Consider the following 25,237-nt stretch of genomic DNA (forward strand, 5'->3'; position numbering starts at 1 on the left):
ACACATACAGTGGGACCTCAGTTTACAAATTTAATGCATTCTCCAACCCACAATGCAGAACACACAATAAAAGGCATGCAAACAAAGACAACTGCAAACAATTTCCAGAATGGCTCCAAAACTCGATGCAAAACCTGCTCCAACACCTCCACACTCTATGCCACGTGCTACCCACACGTGGCATAGAGCATGCAGGGGGCGGTGCTATAATCCTCCCAGGTGCAATGCATCCTGGGGAAACTTGCTTTGTATTGTGAATTTTTTTTGTAAACCGAGGCATTATTTTCAATGGATTTTCATTTGTAAACCAAAAATGTTGTTAACCGAGGCATTTGCAAACCGAGGTCCCACTGTATGTATGTATGTATGTATATACCAAAATACACTTATTAAATGATATATGTATAATATGCTAATCAGATGATTGTATTAATGTATAATAAATTATAGTATAATACACAAATTATAGTATAATACATGTATAATATTTTATGGTAATGTGTGATTTAAACTTTTTTTTTAGGCACTAGGGAAACTGCCAGAACACTTAAAGACTGCTTTGCGGCCATGTGATCACGACATCTGTGAAAGGAAGCAGGGGGACTGCCTGGCACGTGAGGCTGTCCCCCCGGACTGGGATCGCTGCGGATCACTGCTCCAGGTAAGTATGAAGGGACAGGAGTGCTAATGATCGTTAGGGCGTACTATGCCACCCTAACAGTTTTTATGTTCACAAAATGTGGCACGGCTTAGTACGCCCTAATGACTTTAAAGGGGTTAAATAAAGTACAGTAACAAACATTTAGTCTTAATTGGGTACTAATCAAAAATCATACTCAGTAAATAGAAATACAAACCTTAGAGAATACTACATATAGTACCAAGTTGAAATATGCTGGAATTTCAACTAGCAGATGATTATTTTAACTAATATATTCTACAAGCACATCATATCAGAGGTGTGTGGCGAGACCGCTGCTGGTCCGGGAATTGCCTGTCTGAGATTATGTGTGTTTCCCCATCTTTTTGTATCTTCTACCGGCTCCCTGTTCGGGAGTGCTTTCATGGAGGTAATTAGTCTCCCGAACGGGTACCACCCTGATACCCCCATTTAGAATGTTGGCTTAGAACCTTCACACCTCGCAACGTAGTGTCAAACCACAAGCCGCAAGGGAAACAATTAATGAGCACCCCTCCGGCTGGCCGCCATTTGTGAAGATGAACAGGGGGAGTGTTTGTGGATTGTTCCCTGACTTGGTCGTTTCCAGAACGAGGACCTCCTCAGTGCCCCTTCACAACAATTAATCAGAACGTGTGAAACTGCAAGGGAAGTAATTAATGAATGCTCTCTTGGGTGGCCACCATTTCGTACAGACAAATGACGTCTACGGGGAGCATTTGCGTCCTGAAAGGAGACGCTTCCCTTGCAGGGTTTCACACAGAGAGTCTGGTCGAGAAAGGTACCGCTGCGAGGGTCCCTGAGATTGGTGTGAGCACTTCTGGGGCACTGGCGAGTTTGGCGGGCTTTGCGGTGCCCGCTGGGACAAAGAAACCAGCTATTTTCCTGCCAGCGTGCTCTCTGTGCCTGGGAGACAAAGTCCCTTTTTCCTGCACTTTGTCTCCCAGGTACAGAGGCTCCTGGGATGAAGACCCCCCCTGCCCCGGATGTGGGAAACCCTGTGTTTGGATGGTAGGCTTTTGGAAACTAAGGGACAAGGACTTTTCCCACGTTAGGTTCCTGGGGAGGGGGAGGATCCTGGGAGGGGAAATTGCATGCTGTGTGTTACACCCCTTGCATCGGGTTATGCTTAAAAGCTGTGTGTGGCCAATAAAGTGGTGGTTGTACCTCCAGAACTGTGTGTCGTCCAGTTACTGGGGGGGAAATGTATCTTTGTATTATAACTGCTTCCTGTTCAGCTGAAGGAAGGGAATTAGCGGAGGGAACCAGTCGGGTTACCCGTGTCCCGCTACAAGGTGTACCTAGGATACTTGGCACCAGGGGCGGAAAGGTATTTTGGCACTCATTGAGGACTCATAAACCATTGTTGTTACTTTTTTACTAGCCAACTGCCAATATTCACTAGTGAATGTTGGCAGTTGCCGCTACTTAAAGTATGTCACTAAAAATTGTGACCAAGCTCTTTTCCTTGGTATTTAGCCGAACAATATAGTAATTTCCTTCAAAAGACACATAAAAAAAAAAAAGATAATTATTAAGGGGTCACACTTCCAGCATATTTCAATATTAATTGCTTACAAGTAGTTTCTCATACTTATATAGATTAAATATCTAATAGAAAGAAAAAACAACTTACCTCTAAATCTGTGAACAGGTCTTGACTATTTTGGAGTATTGCATACATGCAGTGTGATACTGTGACTGCATGCTTCCAATTATGATAGGGGACACGACGATAGTTCTTTTTCACAGACATGGTAAAACGACACAACTTTTCTAGTTCAAAGCTTGAAGGAAAGAATAAGGATATATTAAGAGATTTGCAGATTAGGAAGAGTACAAATATTGCATCAAACCTGCCCTTCCAAAGATTAGTGGGAGTTACACTACCAGTGAGCAGCTTTCATTTTTAGCTGCTGCAATTACACAAATAAAATGTAAATACACAACAGTGCAATTTATGTGTAAAGTGAAGCATACTTTACTCGTACCTTCATGAGCAATAAAGCAAATACATAAAAACAAACATGTAAATTGTTGGAGTAATGTGTAACAGTGCCTTAACTAATGCAATAGCTCAAAAAACACCATAAATAAAAATAACCAAAAAAGGTGCACTTTGTCTTTAAAACAATTAAAAAAGTAAACTACTTTTTGTGCAAATCTGACGTGTAATATAAGTGGTGCTAAAGAAACATGCAACTTGTTAACACTTGTGGAGCCAATCTCAATAGTTCCACCAAAATAAACACAGCAAACAGATGAACGTGAACAGCGCACAAATCAAAAATGTGCATAATACAATAAATCCACTACAACCAATTTGTGGAGGTCATGCATAACACTCCATTAAAATATATGAATAAATAATGTGATGTAAAATAAAAGTAGATATACCCTGAATAAATTCTGGAATAGATGTCTCTAGAGAAATGAGAGAAACACAAACACTCTCGTAGGGCAACACAATAGTTTTTTTTTTTTATAATAGTATAGCAATTTATTCCCCCAAATGTCACACTCACATTTTATTGAGCCTGTTGTGGTAACTGGCTCAGGTTATGACTTGGTCCTCGGAAGTGAAGATATAGAAAGGCAAAGCCAGTTAGGAAAAAATAGTAACATGTATTGAAAAACAATATAAAATCTTACATTAAGATAACTGGAATGCCACAATATGTGTTGCCCTATGAGAGTGTTTGTGTTTCTCTCATTTCTCCAGAGACATCTATTACATAATTTATATGGGGTATATTTACTATCATTTTATCTCACACCATTTATTTATGTATTTTAATGGAGTGTTATGATGTAGTGGATTTATTGTAGTATCCACATGTTTAATTTATGCGCTGTTCACTTTCATCTGTTTGCCCTACTTTATTTTTATGCTGACTCTTACTTAATTCAAAAAGGGCTGTGTTGCATATGTGAATAGTGCACAATAACAAAATATATAAAGTGCTAATATTATGTGTTATAAACTGATTGTATTACACAAATGTAAATACAAAACAGTGGAATTTATGTGTAAAGTGAAGCACACGTTACTTACAACTTTTCATCAAAGTTTCAACCTCAAGGAATCATATCCAAAAGTACAATATGTAAAAAAGAAAAATGACAACATATATTATATAATACTTAATTATACTTTGTAATTATTATTTTTTACATAGTGTTCTTATGGATGATATATGATTCCTTGAGGTTGAAACGTTGATTAAAAGTTGTAAGTGTATAATACAACTGTTGATGTGTCACCCCTCCTCCTCTCCTGGAGCAATGGGAGGAAGACAGGGGATAAAAGATGTTAAAAAAAAAAAAAAGAAAAACGTTTTTGACCATAAATGCATGAAATTAAGAAGCGGCACTATACTAGCTCCCCGTTTTACTTATGGTGCCCATGTGCAGTAAATGCCATGTAGGCTAGCAGAAGATAGTATGGTCATTAAGGCCCCCTAAGTATTTTCATCTTTAGAAAAACCCTCCTGGGTTACCATTAACATGGAGTTACCACTAAAATGTAATTGGGTTACCGCTAACATGTAATTGAGTGTTTCTGACTATACATTTCCTTTTACATTGGGAACTGTGAAATTGGTTGAAGGGGATGCTGAGATTGTTATTCCTTGTGATCAAACTGTAGACTCATTGTGCATTGGGTCTAAAGTTTGGTTTCAGGGGCTTGTAGTTTGAATCAGAAAATCACAGACAGCGGTCAAATCTTGATTTGTATGGCCTTTGGGTCAACTCAAAAGTTAGCCATACCATTATAACATTGCACTAGTGTACAAATGAGTCCAAAGGAGTTGAAATAAGTTCTGTGTCACCTGGTCCTCTCTTGGCTAACTGTAGTATCATTGGAACAATCTCAATTTTATAACAGGACAGGAGGCTTCATATTTTGCATAATCTTTCTTTACTAAAACTCCAGCAGCACAGGTTTAACAATAAAGTTTAGTGGAAAAAAAAACATTGCCATAGGGTATAAAAGGCCCTTCCTCTTGCATCATTTCCTCTTTCTTTGCTGCTCCAGTCAGACAGGTCAGAGTATTTTATTCTCTGCTATTGAATCTACATTTACACTGTCAGAGTGTCCTTTCTCTGCTCATACTTACTATTGAATTTACATTTACTCTGTCAGAGCTTCTTTTCTCTGCTCATTCTTACTACTGAATTTACATTTACTCTGCCAGAGCTTCCTTTCTCTGCTCATTCTTACTATGGAATTTACATTTACACTGTCAGAGCTTCTTTTCTCTGCTCATACTTACTGTTGAATTTACATTTACTCTGTCAGAGTTTTCCTTTCTCTGCTTATTCTTACTATGGAATTTATATTTACTCTGTCAGAATCTTGTATTCTCTGCCCATTCTTACTATGAAATTTATATTTACTCTGTCAGAATCTTGTATTCTCTGCCCATTCTTACTATGGAATTTATATTTACTCTGTCAGAATCTTGTATTCTCTGCCCATTCTTACTATGGTTTTACATTCACACTGGGTTTGATGGATTGTCTCTATATTTGATTATCACTATTTATTTTCTTATATTTTTCCCTTTCTCCCCTATATCCCCACCTGTACTACCTTTGCTTCCCTCTCACTATCTCCCTGTCATTCATTTCGCGATCGCGGCAAGTTACCAAGATCGCGCTTATCAAACAAGGGACTGGGGCATTGGTTAGGGTCAGCGGGAGGGGGAGTGTGGGAATCCGCGTTACCGGCATTAAGATTTGCACGCGAACGGCGGCCATTTTGGGTATCGCAGACCGCGAGATCCAGGGCGGCCAGCCACCTTCCCAGACCGTGATTCACACGGTCTGGAATGCTCTCATTTCTCCTACAGGGTTTTTCAATGCCTGTCAGGAGCTGTGATATACATAGCACCATGTGTATATGTGTGTATATATATATATGTATGTATGTATGTACATATATGTGTATGTATATATGTATGTGTGTATATATATATGTATATATATATATATATATGTGTATGTATGTGTATATATAGATGTTTCACAATGTATTTCATGCATTAGGTTAGCTCAATGGGCTAATACACTAGCAGTACACTGTCCATATCTTATGGTTCACAGGCTCTATCCCCACTGAAGTAGATAAAATAGGAATCACCTATTTGGGTAACCAGAGAATGGGTTCACGATTTTATATCTTGTGATCTATTAATTTCTGTGTATTTTTCGTATCCACGCTGGCGGGCCGCAACTGCTAGCCGCGCTGTCGTTTTGGCGCGAACGGCGGCCATCTTAGATCTCGCACCTGCGAGACCCACGACTGCCATTTGCGCCCCTAGCGGTTATGAATCAAAAACGTTGAATATGTATAGTTAAGTATTTCCATTAAACAATAATTTACTGTGGAATATTGCTGACAACAAACTGCACTGTACATTAACCATTACACTGCTGCAGAGTGTCTATACAGAGGTGACCCCTCTCAGTTGGGGGTGAACCCCACTCACGCTCCTGCCAATACCATAACAGGAGTGACCCCCTATGCTGGGTGACCCCCAAGCGGAGCCATACAGCACTTGGTGCAGGATTTATTCAGGGGTGACCCCCTTTCAGATGGGGTGACCCCCCACAGGCTCAAAGAGACACAGTGCACGCAGGTTCAACATCCTGCCATACACTAACAAAATGACTCTATGCAGTGAATATCGGACACCCACACTACGAATGGGGTGATCCACGCACCTCCTTACCAAGGAGTGAGGAAATTGCAAATGTACAGGCTCCACAATTCATATATTGTTGGGTGAACCCCAAACCAAACAGGCCCTCCACCCTTGACGGGTGCGGCCCACTTATACGACCGCTCATCCCGGTCGCACAGAGGGTGACCCCCTCTTCAGGCCACTCGACCCCTTGCGACCTGAGGGTCTCGGGTCAGATAACACTGGTCAGGCCAGTCATTAGTGGAAGCCGACTGTACTACTACTCATGTACTTCAGTACCTGACATTCTCCTGTCTTTCACAGAGAGGAATACTCCACTACTTCATGTTGAGTGACTCACCACAATCACCACCATCTGACTTCCAGTCAATGATAAATTCGGCGGTGGCCGCCTCAGTGGAGAAGGCTATTGCCACTGGTGCAGATCCCGAAAACAGACACCGACACCGCGACGGCCACTGAAACGGAAGACACTGACTTCCTTAGAGAAGTCCCCAGAATAAAACTATCCAAACGTTATTTTCTGTGCACTTTATTATTGGGGCAACCCCCCTTACTACCGGGGTGACCCCCACACTCAAAGATGTGCATTCACCAATGGATTACTGTGCACTTTTTTATTGGGGTGACCCCTTTATAGGAGGCGACCCCCACAGGCTCAAGTGTCACAGTGCAAGCAGGCTCATCCCCTGCTATACAATTAAGAGTCACAGTACAAGCAGGCTCATCCCCTGCTATATCATTAAGAGTCACAGTGCAAGCAGGCTCATCCCCTGCTATACAATTAAGAGTCACAGTGCAAGCAGGCTTATCCCCTGCTACATCATTAAGAGTCACAGTGCAAGCAGGCTCATCCCCTGCTATACAATTAAGAGTCACAGCACAAGCAGGCTCATCCCCTGCTATATCATTAAGAGTCAGAGTGCACGCAGGCTCACCCCCTGCTATATCATATGTATATATGACTCTATGCATGGTACCCACAATACGACTAGGGTGATCCACATACTCCTCACTGGGGAAGGGGGGAAATTTTGCAGTAATCAGGCTCCAACACTCGTCTGCGGACTTCTGTGCACTTTATTATTGGGATGAACCCCTTTACTACTGGGGTTATTCCTCCACTCGCAGATGCGCATTCCACATGGAACTATGGCCGGAGGTGCTCTAGGTGTCCTAACACATTTACACATGTACCTAGTCCATATATATAGATATATATACTCAACAGACGGAAAGGTCAACAGACGACCTCTCACTCAAGACTTTCAGCCTAGGTTAATTGCAGTGGCAACCTCAATGCAGACAACAATCCCCAATAGGCTGGGTCAGGGTCTTGCAGAGACTGTGAACCATGGTACCCCATCTGCCTATGAATTCATGAGCTACTAGGCCCGGGGCCAAGCACCTATATACAAAGGACAAGTGCAAGTATTCCATCACGGACCCTCCAAATAATTACATCAAGCCTGGGAACAGAACCTCGATGTGCCGGAAAGTTATCCAAACAACATATTAAGGAAATCTCCGGAGACTCCACGGATTTGACCGCTGCACGGTCAGTCAACACACAGAGATCGACGAAATGGGGGTTGCCAGGCCTTCATCCACGATCCATACAATTGTAGCCACAAAACCGAGGAAAAGGAGACTGTGTGTTCGACTCCGGGTCGCACGCCCTCACTCACTTCACCCCAACAACAGCATATTACTGAGAAACAGCTATACTCTTACATTTCTCCGGTTTCAACGCTCTCATGGTGTAACCATGGGCAGCAGTCTACCTTGTAATGAAATAAGGAAGCTACCTCTACTCGAGTAGGTAGGTTAGATTACTCCGGATGGCCGAAGGATAGGACATAGGATTTCTCTATACTCCTGGGCTGAACGTCCCAGTAGGGTAACTTAGCTCCATGAACTAATGCTTAATCTGGATACCTGGTCGACCATTGGGGGTCGAAGTCCACATCTTCCAATACCACCCCTCTATGGGTACTGGAGGACCACAAATCTCACATATGAGGAAACTTACTTATTTCCAAGAAGCGCTGGGCATTCGCTCCAGACGTCACTGATTAACTCGGGGATAATTTTATGCTCACAGTAGTCGGGAGACTACCATTCTGGCACCATCCTACAGCTTCCCCACACCTAGGTGGGTTCAATAATTAGGATTGGACGGACACATACCCGTCCAGGATAGTCACACCAGGGACCCATTTGTCCATTTAGTTTTTTCATCGACGGGACCAAACAAATCAATTCACATGTCTATCATTAAGGTACGACCCATGGTACCCAAGAAACTTTTATAACCGGTCATGGCGCCCTTTGCCACAAGGGAATCCACTACCTCACCTATCTAGACTACAAGACGTTACTTACTACACACGTAATCGACAATCAGTCTCTAGGGCTGGAAGGCTCGCTGCACATACCCCTACCAGAGAACCATGATCTGGAGAAGAGACGGCCGGCGTCGAGATTACCGACAAACTACAGCTAGCCTGGGACAGATCCGATCGTTGTATTCTCCTACATTTGGACAATATCTCGGCAACCGACTACACAAAACACCTGGACAGAGTCTGGTATCGGACTCTAATACTATCGGAGGACATTTACCATTTCTAAATTACACGCAAGGTTACCCTATGACTAGGGTTCCCTCAGAAGATTACCTATATCATGAACTGGGTTTCGTGACAACGGGACTCCTTGGTCACCATCGCATCACGGAGATCTGGGTGACACGCACCTCGCCACTACAGCAGAATTGAAGGGGCTCCCGATGCTATTGACTCCATTCTGGGCTATCCACTGCCCTTCCGCTGTCTCCCATTTTACGGACAACCCACAAGATACCATCGGAGACTTTGGCGGCTCATACTCCACGACAGGACTTTTCGTATGCTGTGAGGCGTCATACGCTCCAGAACCAGTATCGGAATACACTCGGTTATGGGTCTTAGTTGTGGTTCTCTCTATTCCTACGGGTTTGTCCTAGGGATTTGGATATTCACTCCAACTAACCCTCGAGGAATCTCACAATCGAGACAGCCTCTCTCTCTCCCTTTGTATGCTATACCTTTCACACCAGTTATGGCCACCACCTTACCGAGTGGGCACGTTGACCATTGCTCATATGGTTGCGGTGATTGATTGGTTATCAGTCATTCGAGTCATGGATGCGTCTTAACCATCCACGACGCATCTTCCTTCGCCGATGTTCATTGGCCGAGTCACGAGAAGAGAATTTCAGGGTGTTCTACTTCCTCGGACTCTTCACACATCCTGTGTTGTTCCATAGCGTTAAAAATGCAAAATATGAAGCCTCCTGTCCTGTTATAAAATTGTAGATTATGCTAGCGCAGTGTACCTATAATCTTAATTTTATTAAGGACAGGAGGCGAGTATTTTCCCACCCTGCTTTTCCCCTCCCTAATTATCATTCCTTGGGTTGTACTTCAATAAAAGATTTGAATTCAGGGGGTGTGGTTATCTCTTTATTATGTGGTTTATTTCATATCACATCTTGAAATTACGACTGCTATCTGTTATGATTTCCTAATACATACAATTTGACTATATTAATGTCTCTCATAGCTACCTATTTCGGTTAAAATATTCTTGTCTCATCTGATAAATTCCTTTTACGTAAAGTACTACGGAATAAACTGGCGTTTTATAAACAGTAATATTGATTATGCTAATAATAATAATAATGAGGACAAACAGTTCATTTCCAAATCCCTTTCACGTCTTTTGTTTCTTTTCAGTTTGATTCTTCTTCATGGATCAATATATGGGATCGTCTTTGAACTCTACGACAATCTTCCAGTCGGGATTTGGATCATTTACAGTCTGATTCTTCGTCGTTATCATTATTTATTGTAATAGCAGGATATGTTTATGATTATCTCGCACCAAAGAAAGAGGAAATGATGCAAGAGGAAGGGCCTTTTATACCCTATGGCAATGTTTTTTTTTCCACTAAACTTTATTGTTAAACCTGTGCTGCTGGAGTTTTAGTAAAGAAAGATTATGCAAAATACTCGCCTCCTGTCCTTAATAAAATTAAGATTATAGGTACACTGCGCTAGCATAATCTACAATTTATGGCCAAGAATACGGATCCTTTTAATATCTCAATCTTGACTATTGTAAAAAAAAAAAACAATAATAATTTTTGACAGATTGTGATGGTCATAGTTGCCTGCATATATGAAAAAAAATGAGATCACATGACATGGTACACCTTATAAGTCGCTAGCCATGTTTTTTGTGGGTGGTTTGGATACCTATTATAAAGTGTGCAGCTTACTGGCGAATCGAATATTTGATGTGGAGTATTCCTGTTAGTGTATTGTTTTTGTTTGTTTTTTTTTAAACATATTTGAATTAAATTGTCCCATATCTGTAGATATAGAGGAGAAAAAAAAAAAAAACAGCCTAATAACCTATTAAATAACTGTTGCTCAGATCAATGGGAGTTGAAGTCATTCTAACAGCTCTCTAGTCTAATCTACATAATGCAGCAGATGTTGTGGTTGCAATACCAGATTTCCTTTTTTTCTTTTTTTGTTTCTTGTTTATCTAAAGGAGTTCATCTGCCGTGTGATTAATCTATAATAATCACCTTTAAAAAATAAAAATAAAAAAAGAATGTGCCCTAAGCATAGAAACCAAATTTTTCTCTTTTTGTAATGTACCATTTTTCTTCTAAAGGACACAGTGTGAAAAGTATTTATTTCATTAACTTTTTTATTAGTTGTGGTTTATTTGCACATCCATGAATGTGTTTTTTTGCCACCTCGGCTGGGTATCCATTCTGTGTATCTACTAACTCTTTTTTCTGTTTTGTGGTATGATAACAAGAGTTATATTACAATGTTTGTTGATTAGGATTTTTTGTTTTGTAATGTATTGCTGTGTAATGTGTTAATGTCCATTGTCTATGAGTTTAAATAGTAAAGAATATTTGCATGTCATTAATGAAAGTAACCTTGCCACTGGTTTTTGAAGGGGCCAGCCTCCTATCCTGTGACTATGACCCCTGCAACAGGGGCTCCCTGCAAGAGGGAGAGGAGATTGTCCGTCCCTCATCCCAGCAGCAGCAAGCAGCACTGGGGGTGGAGACAGTCGGTCCCACTACCCAGCACCAGGCAGCGTTACAGGGAGTCGAGACAGTCGGTCCAACTCCCCAGCAGCAGTATGGGTTAAAGGGAGGAGAGACAACCAGCCACAGACAGTGTAACCGGGAGAGGAGATTGTTGGTCCCTCATCCCAGCAGAAGCAAGCAGCAGTGGGGGTGGAGATGGTCGGATCCACTTCCCAGCACCAGGCGGCGTTATTGGGAGTCGAGACAGTGGGTTCGACTCCCCAGCGGCAGCTTACCTTACAGGGAGAGGAGACAACCAGTCTTTCTCCCCAGCGGCAGGGCAAGTTATTGGGAGTGGAGACGGTCAGTCTCACTCCCCAGTGGCAGTGTGCATTACATGGAAAGGAGCATATCATCCTCTCTCCCCAGCGACAGCTTACCTTCCAGGGAGAGGAGACAACCAGTCTCTCTCCCCAATGGCATGGCAAGTTACTGGGAGTAGAGGACTTCGGTCTCACTCCCCAACGGCAGTGTGTATTACAGGGAGAGGAGCATATTGCCCTCTCTCCCCAGCGGCAGTTAGAGACACCTTGGGAGGGAACAGTTGGTCCCCCTCCCCAACCACAGGGAGTGGAGACGGTTAGTCCTACCCATCAGCAGCTGGGGCTGTCGTCCAGAGACATGCCCCCTAGCATCCTCCCAGCAGAAGAGCTGGCATCAGGGCAGAGAGCAGCCGGCCTCTGCCCTACCTGCCCCCTTGTTACAGGGCAGGACTACGTAACATTACCCCAGCAGAAGCGCTGGCACCACGGCAGAGCGCAGTTGGCCTTTGCCCACCCAGTATGTACAACTTTATGCCTGGGAGCACCAGGGAGATCGGGGGTGGCGGACGCTCACTCTGCAGCATGGGACCGCCAGGACAAAGCTGGACACTCGACAGCTACAGGTCAAGTACTAGGTTATGGGTGGTCTACTTGACTAACTCAGGTACCGACCGGGAGGAGGTCAGGTACCTGGTTAGTCTCTCCTTGGGAGGGAAGAGATGTGACGAAAGTAACCTAGCCACTGGCTTTTGGAGGGGCCTGTTTGCCAGACTCCTACCCTGTGACTATGGGCCCTGCAATAGACCTGGCTAAAATACTTTAAACAGGCTCTGTTCGTGCAATTGGGACTATATGGTTCGTTTACCTAAACAGCCGCACAAACCGGAGACCACCCTGGAGCTTGTTAAGCTTAATTGATACATTGTTGCAATTTCCACTGCAGTGGTCTAAGTGTTCGTCTGGGTGGCTGCAATTCATATAGACGACGAGGTGGCGGCCATCTGGTTCGCATGGACCAAAACCACGAATAGACTTCAGGGGGACTTAGCCGCGAATGTCCTGGAACTATTTTGTTCAGCATGAAAACTTCGCAGTTCCCGGTTGGTCCTTCAGCGGCACTTAGCCGCGATTCTATGGAACTATGTTTGGCTATTGGACCATGCCTGCGATCGGTGAAATAAATGACTTGCAGGAAATTCCTGAACTCCTGAACTGATCTGGGTGATTTTTGGATATATTGGTCGCCTAGATCAGGGCATGTAACATTTGTGGAGTTTTATGTATTTTTATGGTACTTTTGGGGTGTTTTAAAAAAGTATGTTTTTTCTGTGCTTGGAGATAATTGGATTAGAATTAGTACAGTTACTGATCCAATTATCTCCCAGGCAGAGGGGAGGGGTTGTGTGCTGTGTGTGGGAGTGTTGTGCCTCATAACTTTATTGTTATTGGTCTGTGAAGTTGCAAATCAGTCCCCCACAAGGTCCCTGTGGGTGTACCCCTTGCATAGGGATTCTCATATAAGGCCAAGTGTGGCTCCCATTAAACTGAGATTCGTTTACCCCTTCATTAAGTCTTGACTCATGTTTGGGGGACTGGAGAACTACATTCACTCTGGGGATTGCTATATTACAATACTCCCCTCAGTATAATCACTAGCTCTCATGAGAGCTGTTCCTGCTACGCTATCTGGACTAATAGAGGTCTACCCACTGGAAGCTGAATCCTGGTCTTGGGTCCAGGGTGGGTGGAGGTCAGCGAGACCCCAACCAAGCTGCGGCGGTTCTTGGGGTTTACGGTGGTTATGGTGTTCCAGTGCAGTGCTTATGGTGCTCGCAAATACTAGGAAGCAGCGGAGGTACCCAGTCAGGGTGCCAGGCAGTCCGTCACACAAGGCTTTAGTGTTTTTAAAACAGGTCAAATGTTGAACAGTTTGGAAAAGTGAAATTCTGCATGTGATTGTTTCTGGAGATTATTGGATAATATGAGACTATGCAAGAAAAGCACTTGTTACATCGTACGTGACGGGGCCCCACAAATATTCCAGCAAAATGACCCAAAAGAAGATAGAAATAAATAAATAATATACTCATTTAACAAAGGAGGGAGTGTGTTGTTTAGGTAATCTCTCCATAGCAATGTTTATCACTTTGGACTAAGGCAAGAAGTTTGGCTTTTGTAGTAAGAGGTTAATTATTAATTGTAAAACCCAGTACTGAGGATTCAATGTAATGAAAGAATGATCTGGTAATTTGAAGTGAATTTTCACACAGTTTAATAATGTAGAAAATGTGTTAATATTTTTATATGGAGATGTTTTTATGTTCTTGTCATATTGATGCATGTGTTTCTATGATTGTATAGACAATTCTGCTCACCAATCTTTTCTATCTACTAACTATTTTGCAATGGTGTCTGTTCGACCAAAACACATGCAGGCCAAAAAAACATAATTTAATTATGAGGACATCAACTTTGCACGCAAGTACCTGAAAGTTCTGAAATAACCCTCTTTTTCCTTTTTCTGAACTATGTAAAAAAATAATTTCTTTTTTGTGGAGTTAGCCAAAGAGAATAAGTGTTTACAGACTCAGGAATGGATGTAGAATGTGTGTTTTGATCATAGGCGTGCGCAGCCTATTGCATTAGGGTGTGCACCCTAAAGCACAAACACACGGCGCATGTGTATATATGTAATATATATATATATATATATATATATATATATATATATATATATATATATGTAGGAAGTAGATAGAGCACTCCAGAGGTCTTGTACAAAATTATTTATTCGGTGAAGAGAATCAACGTTTCGACCCTAAGGTCAATACCTTAGGGTCGAAACGTTGATTCTCTTCACCGGATAAATAATTTTGTACAAGACCTCTGGAGTGCTCTATCTACTTCCTACATATATATCCACGCTCTGCAGCACCGAGGCTTTTTTGCATGTGAATCTATTTTAAGGTAGAGTGCCAGACTTTGAATATTGTATATATATATATATATATACATACATACATACATACATACATACATACACACATATACACACACACATACACTGCTGTGTATGTGTGTGCTGCTCGTGTGCTGTGTGAGGGTGCTGGTAGTGTGCTATGTGGGTGAGGGTGTTTGTGTGTGTGTTTGTTAGGGTCCTGTTACTGTGCTGTGTGAGGGTGCTGTGTGTGTGAGGGTGCTGTGTGTGTGATGTGTGCATGTGATGGTGCCGTTTGTGTGATGTGTGTGGGTGTCGTGTATTTGTGAGGGTGCTGTTTGTGTGTTGTGTGTGAGGGTGTTGTGTGTTTGTGAGGGTGCGGTTAGTGTACTGTGTGTGTGAGCGTGCGGGCTGTATGTTTGGAGGGATTGTGGAGGTGGGGGCAGATTAGTAAATATCCCCCCTCCCTACCTTATATAGGGAGGGGGGATCCTTGCTGCCATGTGCCATCCCTGGTGGTCCAGTGGAGAGTGAACTCTAGCCTGCGGGGCTAGAGTTAACTCTCGCGAGATCTGAGTGTTGCCGTGGCAATGCTCAGATCTCGTGAGAGGAACCTGGCGGAGCTGCTGTCTAGAGCTCCCCGGGTCCTCTACTGCCTCCCTCCATGTTGCTGTGGGCTGGTGAGGTAGATCTTTGATCTCCCCGCCAGCCCATGGAGGCTTAGAGCAGAGCCGGCACTCAGATAGCGCCGACTCTGCGTGAGCCGACAGGGGAGATCCGGAGATCTCCGGTGAAGTCCTGGGGAATAAAGTGTGGGAACTCTTTTCCCACCTCCCAAAAAAAATAATATACACGTGTGTGTGTGTGTGTGTATATATATATATATATATATATATATATATATATATATGCGTGCACACACAGACTGACACATACACAGACACACATATATACGCGTGCACACACATTCACAGACACCCACACACCTACAGACACACACCCATACACACACACACTCACAGACACACACACACATTCAGACACACACACTCAGACACACACCTACATTCACAGACACACTTACAGACACACATACATACATTCACAGACACACTCACTCACAGACACACACACACAGACACACACACATACATACATTCCAAGACACTCACTCACAGACACATACACACAGACACACACATACACATTCACAGACACACTCACTCACAGACATATACACACAGACACACACACACATACACACATTCACAGACACAATCACTCAGACACACTCACTCACAGACATATACACACAGACACACACACACATACACACATTCACAGACACAATCACTCAGACACACTCACTCACAGACACATACACACAGACACACACACATACATTCACAGACACAATCACTCACAGACACATACATACAAATTATTATTTTTTTAATAAAAAATGTCCACCCAGCCTCCCTACCTGGAGTGCTGGCGTGGACTTGTCCCTGGGGTCCAGTGGGTCGGTCAAGCGCCGGTCTCCACTCAGCCGCGGCGAGGGAGCTGTGTGCTCTCTGCTTCCTCTCGCCGCGTGGGCTGTCTGCTGTAGCTGGGAGCCGGAATATGACATCATATTCCGGCTCCCGGCATAAGCAAACAGCGCGCGGCGAGAGGAAGCAGAGAGCACACAGCTCCCTCGCCGCGGCTGAGTGGAGACCGGCGCTTGACCGGGGGGTGGGGGTCCTTCACACCCGGCACACCCCGCGCGCACGCCTATGGTTTTGATGTATGCAGAGAGTAGAAAGAAAACATGTTATATGCAGCCTCGATCACCTCCCAAGAGTTGCATATTTTTAAAGGATTTTATTGGACTTTGGGAATAGGGGACTGCTTGGGACGACTGGGGAGGAGAATAATAATGGGTGTGAATATTTCTAGGGGATGTGTGGTTTTAATCATACTGATTTTTCAAAACCCGTTCATAAATAACTAGATGATGTAAGGAGGGTGGTGGAAAGCAAAAAACAAGATAAGGGATTCTTTGACGAGTTTGACTGGACTTTTGGTTTGGGAGGCTAGTTAGGTTTCCTAACTAGCCTCCCAAACCAAAGGAAGATATTAATAGGTGCTGTAGTAGTTGTGTTTCGCTTGCTTGTGCTGTATGTCTTTATCTTTTTTTTAAGTGCTTGTGTGCTGCTATTATGAAAAAGGGTTGAAACCTTAGCCTTAGATTCTGATGGACAATATATATCACTACACATAAGATAGTGATATCCCAACCACTATGAATATCTATCCCTACACATAGATGCTTGCACTGTTGCGGCTCCAATTCAGGTTTCCAAATAGTTTGGTTTTTCCTGACCCCAGATTACTGAGCAAGCCAGGTATTTTTGAAAGTATGGTTACATACCCAGGTATTTTTCTGTCCTTATGCTGTTCAAGTTGTTAACAAAGGAGGGAATTAATGGAATGTGATTATTTTTATGCTCTTTGAGTTTCAACGTTTTAGCACAGTAAGGTCTTGGCTGTTTACAAGTTAAGACTTTATACCTTCTTTCCCTTTCTCCTACCCCACTTTCTGCTGTTGTGGTGTGGTGCCTAGTAACAGCAGGAAAGTATAAACTAACCACCCCCTTACTGCTTGTCTGCCTAGTAACCGCAATAAAGTATCAACTAACCCCTTCACTATATATTTGTGATATGCAATAAAAATAGTTTGGAGTCACTGTGAAAATAATTGAAGGACAAACAAGGAATTGATAAATTAATAGAAGTTCTTGGCAAATTAAGTGAATTTTACTTGAAGTATTCTTAACTATATTTGCAGTCAGCCTGGGACATGTATTTTCGGCTTGAAATTAGGACTCCAAACTGCATGAGGGTGATTTATACAGTATTCCCCTTTCCAAGCTGGAATTGATTATAAAATTAACAGATCAGTCACCATCCATGCAGTATGACAAAATAATGATCAATGATGGTTTTGTATGATTTAATATTCTTCCCTCCACCCATACATAAATGATGGAGAGTAGTGATGTCCCAAACGGTTCGCTGGCGAATAGTTCCCGGCGAACATCGCTTGTTCGCGTTCGCCACGGCGGGCGAACATATGGGATGTTCGGTCCGCCCCCTATTTGTCATCATTGAGGAAACTTTGACCCTGTACCTCACAGTCAGCAGACACATTCCAGCCAATCAGCAGTAGACCCTCCCTCACAAACCCTCCCACCTCCTAGACAGCATACAATTTAGATTCATTCAGAAGCTGCATTCATTTTTTTTTTTTTATTCTAAATGCAAAACATTGTTATACAGGGGAATATTCACTAAATACCAAACATTGTTATATAGGGGAATTTTCACCAAATACCAAACATTGTTATACAGGGAAATATTCACTAAATACCAAACATTGTTATACAGGGGAATATTCACTAAATGCCAAACAATGTTATACAGGGGAATATTCACTAAATACCAAACATTGTTATACAGGTGAATATTCACTAAATGCCAAACATTGTTATACAGGGGAATATTCACTAAATACCAAACATTGTTATATAGGGGAATATTCACTAAATACCAAACATTGTTATATAGGGGAATATTCACTAAATACCAAACATTGTTATATAGGGGAATATTCACTAAATACCAAACATTGTTATATAGGGGAATATTAACTAAATGCCAAACATTGTTATATAGGGGAATATTCACTAAATGCCAAACATTGTTATATAGGGGAATATTCACTAAATGCCAAACATTGTTATATAGGGGAATATTCACTAAATGCCAAACATTGTTATATAGGGGAATATTCACTAAATCCCAAACATTGTTATATAGGGGAATATTCACTAAATACCAAACATTGTTATATAGGGGAATATTCACTAAATGCCAAACATTGTTATATAGGGGAATATTCACTAAATGCCAAACATTGTTATATAGGGGAATATTCACTAAATGCCAAACATTGTTATATAGGGGGATAAAAATAATGAGGGGGGGCGGGGCCTGGCCGCCGGCCAGATCAGACACGCTTTGTCTGAGCTCCTGCCTCGGAGCCGAAAATCGGAGCTAACGGCGGGCCATGGGCACCCAACAGCATGAAAATGCGAGCACAACATCACCCATGCGATGGCGATTCCAGGGATACCTGATGGGACCCCCAAAGGCACCAAAGTCACCCGATCAAGGCCTGAGGCCTACGGGCTTGAGCTCGGGCGAGACGGCCGCTCACCCAGTTGTCTGGCCGGCGGTCTGCCACCCCCCCCCTCTGGGCCGGGGGGGTCATCCCGGTCCCCACGGGCGACCACCGCCGCACACGGCTACATCTCCACTCTGGCCGAGCGCAATGGAACGGACAGCGCGTACCAAGATGGCCGACCAGCGACTATACGACATAACCACGAGCAGTGCACAACCAAGTCTGGCTGTTACCTCGTGGCGGAGAACTGCCGCAGCTCCCTATCCAGGCCCACCTGGTGACATCTGTGCTACCGACGGCTGGGAATGGAGGGAGAGCGGGGGAAGGACAGGACCTCCTTGGGCACTCCCTATCAGACAACGAGGCTGGCACACATAATGGGCCCACCTGGGCTGAAGACCGCCGGGGATGGAACCCCAGAGCACCGACCGCTTATGCTGACTAAGACACACAGCAGCCCCCCCATAGGGGAAGAACTCGGCCTCCCACGTGAGTTACCCGGTTCGCGGACCTGAGGTGCAGGCCTTCACACAAGCCCGGGCCTATAGGGGGGACTTGGCCAGACCCTACCCCGCATACTCTCATTTTCCCACTCACCCAAACCAGAGATGTGACACGGGCTGGGCTGGGACTTAACACACCAAGAAGTATCTACACGAGGCACTGTAACCCGCCAAGACAGCAGTACCACGCCAGACTGCACATATCACCTGAAGCACCAAGGAGACACCAGCGAAAGCCACCACCTGCCGACCCCTAGCAAGCTGGGGCTGCCTGCAGCACTCACCCTGGCAACGGGACTTTGTATATAGGATCCATACAAGGGCAGTATGACTCTGCCGAACCGAGGCATTGGCTGACCGTGCCAAGAGCCCTCGAGCGAGGTACCCATGCCCCCATCGGGACTCACAGCCATACTCGGCTTGTCAGCGCCATAAGAGGCAAACATCATATGAAGCTCCCTCTTGCATAAGCTATAACCTTAGCATGTAAATCTATATTGTGGTTACTGTCATAATCAACGTTTAACCAAGAGTCCAACGCTAATCCTTACAGCCTAAAATCTAAGCATGTAAATGTATACTGTGGTTCCCAACTCTTACCCTTTGCGCCAGTTTGTATGCCGGGTATCTATGTTCTATGTAGCCAGCTTACTGTAATAATCAAAATTTTAACTAAGAGTCAAATGCTAATCCTCATAGCCTACAATCTAAGCATGTAGCTGTGTGCTGGGGTTCCCAACTCTTACCCTTTGTGCCAGTCTGTATGCCGGGTATCTATGTTCTATGTAGCCAGCTTACTGTAATAATCAAAATTTTAACTAAGAGTCAAACGCTAATCCTCATAGCCTACAATCTAAGCATGTAGCTGTGTGCTGGGGTTCCCAAATCTAACCCTTTGTGCCGGTTTGTGCACCGGGTATGTATGTTTTATGTAGCCAGCTTACTGTCATAACCCACAGTTACCCAAGAGTCAACCGCTAATCAGCCTAGCCCATAATCTAAGCATGTAAACATATACTGTGGCTCACACTACTTACCCTTAAGGCCAGTGATACGCCAGTTATCTAGAGTTTATGATGCCAGCTTACTGACATACTCGACGTCTAGCCACAGGTCAAGCATGAATAACCATAGCCTATATTAATATACTCATACAAATGTGCGTTTGTCTTGATTGTCATATTAATATTCATACACTTCTTGAAATACCCATCGTGGCTAATCAGTCGCAAGCTATTAGCTAGCCTAGACCGCTGTCTCTTTGTTCACTGACAAAAGTTTACTGTGTCTAGCCTAGCTGTTTTGTGTCCTCTGTTTATTACCTTTTTTTTTCATGTAAACTACATTGTTGAACTTTGATAAATAACAAAAATGTGCCAGACTAACTAATGCCACACATTGTTAAGCAAATGTCTGCCAATTCACCCAGGTGTCGCTGTTGTGGCGTGCCAAGGCTACCTGTTCACTTTGTGCACATCAAAAATAAAGAATTTAAAAAAAAAATAAAAAAAATAATGAGGGGGAGGGAGACCTACAGTCCTCCCCCCGGCCCCCACCCCTGCGCGGTTGGTGGGGGCCATAAATCACAATGGGGGGACCTACTGTCCTCCCCCAGCCCCCACCCGTGAGCGTTGGGTGGGGGCCATAAAAATAATGAGGGGGGGGACCTACTGTCCTCCCCACCCCCACCCCTGCGCGGTGGGTGGGGGCCATAAAAATAATGAGGGGGGGACCTACTGTCCTCCCCCCGGCCCCCACCCCTGAGCAGTGGGTGGGGGCCCTAAAAAAACAATAAGGGTCAGGGGGGAGGACAGTAGGTCCCCCCCATTGTGATTTATGGCCCCCACCAACAATTTAGGAATGTTAGGTGATTTATGCCCTTTATGGATTAAAACCAGACTCTGCATCAACTATGTAATTTTCCATGGGAGTTTTGCCATGGGAGTTTTGCCATGGATCCCCCCCCCCCCCCCTCCGGCATGCCACAGTCCAGGTGTTAGTCCCCTTGAAACAACTTTTCCATCACTATTGTGGCCAGAAAGAGTCCCTGTGGGTTTTAAAATTCGCCTGCCTATTGAAGTCTATGGCGGTTCGCCCGTTCGCGAACATTTGCGGAAATTCGCGTTCGCCATCCGCAAACGGAAAATTTTATGTTCGCGACATCACTAATGGGGAGTACTACAAGTTTGCAACATAGAAAACTGCTCAGACAAAGCACTTCTTTCTCACGAAGCTTTAAACACTGAACAGAGAATGGCTAGACTATCGTTGGTCTTATGAATATCAGGTATTTTTAACATGCAGGACATCCTTTTAGCTAAATTGCTTTTCCGTTGTCTCAATCTAATGTATTTTAAATATATTAACTTTTTGGTTATATAAAGTTACAGGACACACTGGACTATACAATAGTAACTGTAATCCTAACACTATGATGCCCTTCTAGCTATTTAGGTTACCGGCACCACATTGGTAAAGGAGAAAGGTGGTTTTACCATCTGTCCCTTGCAGAACCAGTCTCCGTGCTTCTATCCCACCTTTCTAGCTGATGATCTTAGCCAATCCAATTCTTTCCCATAAGAACGCATTGAGAGGCTTGTATGCATGCGTGGCAAATACTACACATACCATACAATACTATAGTCAAAGTTGATCAGCTGTTTGAGTAGTTAAGATACAAGATCCTTACCAGGTTTTACCACAAGACTGATGAATCATGTAAACATATATTGCTGGCCAAAATTCCTCAAAGGGCTGTATGTCAAATGTATATCTAAAAGAAAATATATGATATTAAAACAAAAGCATTACTTATTTTTTTTTTCAGAAACTATAAAAAATTCAATAGTGCATGATTCATGTTCAATATCAATCTTTAGATGTAAAAAGCTCTCTATTGCTCAGATATACTCAGAGTGAATGCACATACTTACACAAAGGTATGAATACAGATAACAGTGATGCACTTATTTATAGAACTTTAATAAATCCCTAATTAAAAGGCCGTTAAATAGTATAGAACTGATGCGCTTTTATGCTTTCTCTTAAAGGAACACTATAGTCACCTAAATTACTTTAGCTAAATAAAGCAGTTTTAGTGTATAGATCATTCCCCTGCAATTTCACTGCTCAATTCACTGTCATTTAGGAGTTAAATCACTTTGTTTCTGTTTATGCAGCCCTAGCCACACCTCCCCTGGCTATGATTGACAGAGCCTGCATGAACAAAAAAAACTGGTTTCACTTTCAAACAGATGTAATTTACCTTAAATAATTGTATCTCAGTCTCTAAATTGAACTTTAATCACATACAGGAGACTCTTGCAGGGTCTAGCAAGCTATTAATATAGCAGGGGATAATAAAATCTTAATTAAACAGAACTTGCAATAAAGAAAGCCTAAATAGGGCTCTCTTTATAGGAAGTGTTTATGGAAGGCTGTGCAAGTCACATGCAGGGAGGTGTGACTAGGGTTTATAAAAAAAGGGATTTAACTCCTAAATGGCAGAGGATTGAGCAGTGAGGCTGCAGGGGCATGTTCTATACACCAAAACTGCTTCATTAAGCTAAAGTTGTTCCGGTGACTATAGTGTCCCTTTAATGTTACCTACATTACATTTTGATGACATTCCAGAGTTTTTATCAACAGATACAAACAGGTGATTAACCCCTTAAGGACCGCTGACGGTTCAGGACCGTCAGCGGTAAAACGTGCGTTTGGACCGCTGACGGTCCTGAACCGTCATAACGGTTTTGGGCAACTTACCTGATCGCCGTCGGTCCCACGGCGGCGATCAGCTCTCCTCCCGGTCCAGGGGGACTGCCTGTCTGCCCGGGCAGTCCCCCCTCGGCAGATCAGGACCCCACGGCCATGTGATCACTCGATCACATGACCGCAATAGGGGTCTGTGTATCTGCCTGCAGGGGGACTGTCTGTGCTGACAGGCAGTCTCCCTGCATATGTAAAATCATAAAATAAAGTGTAAAACAAAAAAATCAGTGTAAAAAAAATAATAATATGTATATATATATATATATGATATATATACATGTATTATATCTATATATACCTATATATAATATATGTATATATCATATATATAATGTCACACTAAGTGTATTTTTATATTTATATATACGTATATTAATATAAAAATACACTTATATTTAAATTACACACGAATATATACAATATATATAATAACTATATATATGGTATATATATATTATTATAAAATACAAATAATATGTTAATAAAAATAAATAACAAAAAATAAAAATAATTTTTAATAATTAAAAAAAAATTATATATATATATATTCAATTTTATTCTAACAGTATTTTGATATTGATGTATATATATTTATATCAAAATACACTTAGAATGTAATGATATATATATCTATGTATAAATAAATAAATAAAAATAATACGAAATATACATATGTCCACATACATAATTACATAAATAATTTAATAAATATACACGTAGACGTCAAATATATAAATATGTATATATATTAAAATTCTACGTGCATATTTATGTAATATTTTTACCTAATTAAGTAATTTTAATGATTGCAATTTGAGGGACCTGCCTGCCGACCCAGGCCAAAAGTCCAGATAATTTAATTTGCTAGCACTGTGTTTAACCCTGTAACTTTCTATGACACCCTAAATCCTGTACATGGGGGTACTGTTTTACTCGGGAGACTTCGCTGAACACAAATATTAGTGTTTCAAAACAGTAAAACATATCACAGCGATGATATTGTCAGTGAAAGTGAAGTTTTTGGCATTTTTCACACACAAACAGCTCTTTCACTGAGGATATTATTGCTGTGATATATTTTACTGTTCTGATACACTAATATTTGTGTTCAGCGAAGTCTCCTGAGTATAACAGTACCCCACATGTAGAGGTTTTATAGTGTTTGTGAAAGTTACAGGGTCAAATATAAGGCTTGATTTTACTTTTTTTTTTTTATTGAAATTTGTCAGATTGGTTAGGTTGCCTTTGAGAGCGTATGGTAGCCAAGGAATGAGAATTAGCCCCATGATGGCATACCATTTGCAAAAGAAGACAACCCAAGGTATTGCAAATGGGGTATGTTCAGCCATTTTTAGTAGCCACTTAGTCACAAACACCGGCCAAAGTTAGCGTTTTTTGCATTTTTAACACACAAACAAATATAAATGCTAACTTTGGCCAGTGTTTGTGACTAGGTGGCTACTAAAAAAGACTGGACATACCCCATTTTGAATACCCTGGGTTGTCTACTTTAAAAAATATGTACATGTTAGGTGTGTTTCGGGGATTTATGACAGATAACGGTGTAACAATGTCACTATTGATACATTTAGAATATATATATATATATATTTAAACAGCAATTTCCTACTTGTATTTATAGGCCTATAACTTGCAAAAAAAGCAATAAAGCATGTAAACACTGGGTGTTTTTAAACTCGGGACAAAATTTTGAATCTATTTAGCAGTTTTTTTTCATTAGCTTTTGTAGATAAGTAAAAGATTTTTCAAGTAAAAGTCCAAAAACATGTTTTTTTTTTATTTTTAACCATATTTTATTATTTTTTTTTAAATACAATATATGACATAATATAAATACTGGTATGTAAAGAAAGCCCTTCTTGTCGTGAAAAAAACAATATATAACTTGTATGGGAACCGTAAATGAGAGAGCGGAAAATTACAGCTAAACACAAACACCACAAAAGTGTTAAAACTGCTCTG

General features: G+C 42.2%; 1 protein-coding gene across 1 annotated transcript in view; it reads right to left on the bottom strand.

Annotated features, from left to right (window-relative positions):
- Window positions 1-25,237, bottom strand: part of PDE10A (phosphodiesterase 10A) — a 384,873-nt gene that overhangs the window by 115,678 nt on the left and 243,958 nt on the right. Inside the window, exons 15-16 of the mRNA XM_063441228.1 lie at window positions 22,173-22,256; window positions 2,316-2,466 (exon numbers count right to left, since the gene is read on the bottom strand). Of these exons, the coding sequence (XP_063297298.1) occupies window positions 2,316-2,466; window positions 22,173-22,256 (235 nt within the window). The remainder of the gene's footprint in view (window positions 1-2,315; window positions 2,467-22,172; window positions 22,257-25,237) is intronic.

The sequence above is a fragment of the Pelobates fuscus genome, chromosome 2 (assembly GCF_036172605.1).
Source record: "Pelobates fuscus isolate aPelFus1 chromosome 2, aPelFus1.pri, whole genome shotgun sequence".
In the NCBI taxonomy this organism is placed as follows: Eukaryota; Metazoa; Chordata; class Amphibia; order Anura; family Pelobatidae; genus Pelobates; species Pelobates fuscus.